This window comes from Arachis ipaensis, chromosome B4 (genome assembly GCF_059453495.1).
Source record: "Arachis ipaensis isolate K30076 ecotype BB chromosome B4, ASM5945349v1, whole genome shotgun sequence".
NCBI classification, from domain to species: domain Eukaryota; kingdom Viridiplantae; phylum Streptophyta; class Magnoliopsida; order Fabales; family Fabaceae; genus Arachis; species Arachis ipaensis.
This window is the reverse complement of record NC_142439.1, coordinates 110,116,050-110,122,223: the sequence shown is the minus strand read 5'-3', so window position 1 is coordinate 110,122,223 and position 6,174 is coordinate 110,116,050. Positions and strand designations below refer to the sequence as shown.

The 6,174-nt window shown below is 34.4% G+C and overlaps 1 protein-coding gene across 7 annotated transcripts; it reads right to left on the bottom strand.

Annotated features, from left to right (window-relative positions):
* Positions 1-318: 318 nt before the first annotated feature.
* Positions 319-5,561, bottom strand: LOC110271483 (uncharacterized). Of its 7 annotated transcripts, none has more exons than XM_088484226.1 (7): positions 5,309-5,561; positions 5,113-5,189; positions 4,551-4,920; positions 4,159-4,313; positions 1,648-1,923; positions 1,188-1,296; positions 319-716 (listed from the first exon to the last, which is right to left on the bottom strand). In XM_088484226.1, exons 1-3 carry the CDS (start codon positions 5,456-5,458, stop codon positions 4,668-4,670), a joined length of 480 nt encoding a protein of 159 aa, XP_088340352.1. In that variant the 5' UTR covers positions 5,459-5,561; the 3' UTR covers positions 319-716; positions 1,188-1,296; positions 1,648-1,923; positions 4,159-4,313; positions 4,551-4,667. The 7 variants fall into 7 exon arrangements, with proteins under 7 accessions (XP_088340352.1, XP_088340349.1, XP_088340353.1 ...); XM_088484223.1 differs by having other exon boundaries at positions 1,648-1,844; XM_088484227.1 differs by having other exon boundaries at positions 4,595-4,920.
* Between the last annotated feature and the right edge of the window lie 613 nt (positions 5,562-6,174).

Below are 6,174 nucleotides of genomic sequence, written 5' to 3'. Positions count from 1 at the left end.
AAAACACTGCCGTCAATATTATTATATAAAATCGACAGCGTCTTTATCAATATTTGATTCAATAAAAGCGACACAATGGCCATTGATTTAATTGTTTATTTTAAATTTAAAAAGCGACAACGCTGTTGTCGATTTTAATAGCTATACTTTTTAATTATTTTTTCTATTTGAAAAATAATAAATAATTAATGCAAATAAAATTTACACAGAATATTAGATAACAAGATAAATAAACTTTTAAATATAAAAATAAAATTTATACTAAATATTAGATAATAAATTTACAAAGTTATCAAAATAATAAATAATCCTCTAGCATAAAGAAACTTATTCAATATTATATAATAAACAGACATTAAATTAAAACTTGTTCAATGAAACTTTAGTGTCGTTCCATTATCTAAAGTAATGTATGTATTGAATAATAATTGAACAACTAAAAATAAATATTTGACAGAAAAGCATGTAAAAAATCTAGTCCTATACTAGCTAGGAATTAAGCTAAGAGAATATGTAAAGAGTGGAGCAAAGAAGAATCAGCATTAGACTTGAGGAAGTGGCTGCAATGGAGAAAGAAAGAAGAAGCTAATTAATTAACATGAAGAATAGAATGGAGAAATGGAACAACATATAGAAATTATATTAGTGGACATAAATGGGACCTCTTATATACTTTCTTCTCCTCATTTTACATGTCCTCTTATATACTTCATGCCCTGCATAGTTCTGAAATCTCATTATATATTATTCAATCCCTTAAGGCCTTAGTGTGAAACTTCACTGTATTCCACTTAATGACTTCACCCAAATTATAAAAAAACTATTATATTATATATTGTAATTAGTCAAAACACATTTAATAGTTGCATATCAAACAAGAACAAAGAACCCAACTAGAGAACTAGGATTAACTGTGACATGGTCTGTTCGAGGTTCAATTAACCATCATTAATTTAAGATTTATTTATTCTTTCTTTCAATTAAACATATACTGTTAATTGGTACGGAGGTAGTAGAGTTATTTAAAGAGGAAGGGCCACTACCCACTCCTCTGCCTGGTTGTCATATAATGCTACTTTTTTGAAAATTTATTCTTATGTAAAAGAATTTTGAAATTTTGCTACATTTTTTTCCCAACAGAAAAACTTCATTTCGAGAATGAAACAAGAGCAATGCAAGAAAAAAACCTATTAACAGCAAAAGAAGAACATCGCAATTACAAAGCACCGGAGAGATCACTTCTTGCTTGGGGCGAAAAATCCACTCAGTTCCTATGGCCAAGGTAGCATAACCTGCCTAAAATGTAAAGAAACAACAAACCAACTCACTCAGTAATTTAAACAAATACAAGATATGCATAACAACTCAAACAACTTTTTCAATTCAACCAGAATATCAATGCCTGCCAAATCAATCAGCCAACAATCGATTAATTAAAACAAAGAACAGATTTGAACTTGCCAGTAACATGCAATAGAAAACACTTCCAAAAACCCTTGCAGGCTTGCGGTGAGCGAATATATCATTTATCATTGCCTAAAAATAACTGCATAATTTAGTCAAATCATTTAACTGCACGAGTTTTCACTTAGCACAAGACTATGCTAGTTTTCAATGTTATAATCACTTATTTGGACAATTACATACCCACATGATAAGACTTTTTTGTGAGCTATCCAAAGCTTGTCTTCCAGTGATTAGCTCCAATAATAGCACACCATAAGCATATACATCAGTTTTCTCATCTACTATTCCATGCATGAAGAATTCAGGGGGAAGGTACCTGTTAGTGACAACAAATCAGAATCAAAGGGTTAAGTACACTACTTTCTACAAAGAATATACTAATAAACTTGTTATAAATGTATAGACCTGAATGTGCCTTCTACTTTTTAATATAGGGGAATAAAACCACCCCAAATGCTAAATTCAATAAAAAAGATCAATGTATATGAGATGAACTAAAGGAACATTTAAATACATGAGTATGTGAAGAGTACAAAAGGGAGGTTATGGGTAGCTAGGCATGAATTTAAAATGATAGAGAGTGTGTATGTTAGGTGAGAACTTAGGTTAGTCAAAGATTCAATTTATAGCTCACTTAGCCATACATATATCCTCACCCTTACCTTAGCCCAATTACAACCTTGAAAAGACCTCATGATGTTTGCATTAGTACACTAGATATTTGTTGATTGGTTAGATGAAGAGCAAAGTTTTAGAAAGCATGACTAAAGGAGACCGGAGTAGATTAACCCTAAACACCTGAGTGATTAGAGTGCATATACATTTCCAGTGACAGTTCAATGCTTGACTCTATGTTCCCGGCTTTCACGAGCTATCTTCTTACAAGTTTACTTGCTTATTATTGTGTGATTTGAATTAGTGGAATCTGATTTTTGTTTGTCTTGGAGAACTTGTTTACTTTTGACCAAGTAGGTAGAGACATCTTAGCATATAGTTGCATTCATAGGTCGCATTGCATTGCATGAGTCTCATCTTCCCCATTCATTATCTTGATCTCCTTAATTTTAGCATGAGGACATGCTAATGTTTAAGTGTGGAGAGGTTGATGAACCACTATTTTATAGTTATTCTTGTGCTAAATTTGGGTGGTTTCTATCAATTCTCCATATACTTATTCATACAATTTGCATGTTTTACATTTGCCTTCCTAACTCCGCTCTATGATTGAAAACTTGCTTCCTGAGCCTTTAATATATCAATATTTATTTCCCCTCTTTACCATTCGATGTCGTGATCTGTGTGTTAAGTGTTTTCAGGCTTTATAGGACATGAATGGCTTGGAGGATGGAAAGGAAGCTTGCAAATATGGAAGGAACACATGAAACCAAGGAGCTAACCAGCAAGGACCGACACGCACCTGACGCGCACCTGACGCGGACGCGTGACATGCGCAGAAGACCATCGACGCGGACGTGCACCTGGCGCGTACGTGCGACGTGCGTAATCCTCTGTGACTGTAGAATTCGCTGGGGGCGATTTTGGGCTGAATTTGGACCCAGTCTTTGGCCCAGAAACACAGACTAGAGTCAAGGGATGGTAGAGACTCGACACACATTCACACATTCTCTCATTCATTAGTTTTCAGTTTTAGTTTTGGAATCTTGGAAGAGAACACTACTTCCTCCAGGGTTCTTCATAGTCATACCTTTTTCTAGTTCTACATTTTGGATTGGATAATTGAGAAGAATTACTACCTCCATTGAAGTTTTTATTATTACAGTTTGTCTTCTTATTCCCTTTTCTCTTTTATTTACCATTTGTGTCATTCAGAGTTACATATGGATATTTCTGATTTTGTGATTTATTAATGCAAAGAACAATTTTCCATTTAAATTCATTACTTGTCTACTTGCTTCCAGTTAATTCAATTACCATGTCTTCTTTCTATCCCTTGTATGTATATGTGGAAATAGCATCCATGTTAATGGAGTAGACTCCCAACTTGACTTGGGAGTTGATTAAAAGGAGAACCTTGAGTTGGAATACTCAAGAATTAATTGGTAATTAGAAATTGTTGGCTGGCTCTCTAGTCACTAACGCTATTCATTCCCAAGAGAGAGGATTAGGACTTGTGAATAGAAGTTGGCTCAACTACTTGACTTTTCTTTATTCGGTAAAGGTTAACTAAGTAGAAACAACAACCTCTTACTATTAATTTTGGAAAATTCCAACAAGGATATAACTTTCGATTAATCTTCTCACAATCAAGGCTTTTTATCTTAACTAATTAAAAGCTCTCGTTAATTTTCATTGCTTTAATTTCATTCTCCAACTCTAAAAATCCTAAGAAACCCTCTGATCAATAAATAGCACTCTCTTAGCAACTCGTTGGGAGACGACCTGGGATTCTTACTCCCAGTATTTCATTCTGAATTTGTGACAACCCTTTTGAAATCGATACGCATAATTTTCGCTGGTTAAGAACTATACTCGCAACGTCAGTTCATTATAAATTCTTAATCGACAATTTTCTGCATGTCATTAGGCCAAAATTAGATATCTGGAGATTGAATCAGAGGAAGAAAATTAAGATTATATAACTAATGTGATCTAGAAGCATAAGAAATTCTGAAGTTAAAAACACACATATATTTATACACAAATACATAGTGATGATTTTTCATGTCCGACCTGAGGCTCAAAAGTCTCAGAGAGAAGAATATTAGAAGCCTTGATATCCTTGTGAATGATCCTTCTTTGACATCCCTCATGAAGATAGCAAAGTCACTCGGCAATTTCCAAAATAATCTTAAATCTGAGACTCCAATTGAGCTTCTCTCTAGGCCCTGATGATGAACAAAGTAGTAAGAAACCAAAAATGCACATTAACAAAAGCAAAATAAACAACAAATTAGTAAATCAGAGCATAAATTCACCAAAAAAAATGTTAAATCAAATAGGAATCCTATCAAAATTTTTCACTGAACAAAACTTGAGACTCTGTCAATCACTTTAAAGGCTAGCAACAATAACATGCATTTATCATGATGTAACTAAATTCACCAAATAATCAACGGAATCACATGTTCAAATGCATTATTCTAAACCTGTTAAATTTGATTTCAACCCTATGCAATTAAATCATTAGTCCAAACAGCAACAAGATGTAAAAATAATTAAATTACCGAAGTTAGATTTCCTTAAAGATCATCGAAAAGGATACGTTTTTTCATCATCTTGAGCTTTTTCTTGGCACTCAACATAGTGGTTCCCTGCTCCTTCTTGTCGTCCCCACAATACTGCACATGCCCCGAATCACTGAACCCGCAACAACATGCACCACCGCCTTTTCTCTCATCCTCACCAGCACCATAACACAACCACCACCGCCACGACGATGGGAACTCACGTGCATAGAAAAGGAAGGGCACGTGAAATTCCTTAGAACGGCGCCTGAAACCTCCATCGTTGACAGTGAGAATTAATTAGGAACCAAATTATCCTTTTCTCTCTTCTGTGGTTTTCTATTTGATTATGCTAATTAGGTTTAACAAACAGCAAATTCAGAATTTCATGATGAAAATAGTAGATTCAAAAATTTCAAAAATAAATAAAATAATCAAAGAGAGACAGAGAGGAACATACAAGAAGTTGCGACAACTACGTGCTATGGCGACGAGCTCACAGCGACAGCGACCGACAAAGACGTTGCAATGACGAGTCTGTGGAAGAAGAAGAACTTACATGCAAATTTACAAATCACAATGTGATAGAGAGAGAGAGAGAGAGAGAGAGAGAGAGAGAGAGAGAGAGAGAGAGAGAGAGAGAGAGAGGAACTTACATGAAGAGGATGGCGCGGTGGTGGGCTCGGTGGAGGAGGAGAAGAAGAAGAAGAAGCAGCTCTGCTCTCAGGTGGAGGACGGCGGATTTTCTCAGGAGTCGGAGAAGAAGAAGCTCTACTCTCTGCCTCTCTCCGTGACCGTGACTCCATTCTGGTTTCTACTCACGGGCGTTGGAGGAGAAGAAGCAGTGTCACTCTAGATCTGAAGATTTGGGGTTAAATTTTGGGAAGATGAGTGAAGCGAGCAGGGACGCGGGAGTAATTTTTTGTTGATAAAAATCGACGGCTATTTTCTCGATTTAGTTAAAATAAAAATCAACACTCTATCCGTCTATTTTATATAATAAATCTATACCATTCATTCAATTTAAAAAAGAGATCTCTATCGTCTAAATTTATCGACGACAGAGACTGTCGATATTTTAATTATTAAAATAGACAACCCGTCCGTCGATTTTAAAAAATAAAAATTTCGACCCCTATTTCGTTGGTAATATGACGATAGTAGTAAGGAATTAAAAAATTATCAAAATAATAGACGACATTCTCGTCGATTTTAATATTTTATTTTTAAGCATTTCTTTTTCATTTTATCGACGACAAGTCGTCGAAAAAAATCGACGGAAAAATTAACCATCGATTTTTGGCATCGATAATTACACTGTTTCTTGTAGTGAAAATCATTTATAAACTCTCAAAATTACTACTTCTAATTAAGAAATCAATTTCTATTCACTCTCATAACCAAAAACTCAGTCACAAATACAACCAATCATTCACAGCCAAAACTCCAAACTCAATAACATTATGATTATTAACATATTTGTAATTATTTATTATACTTTTGGACATCCCTAAATTAAAAA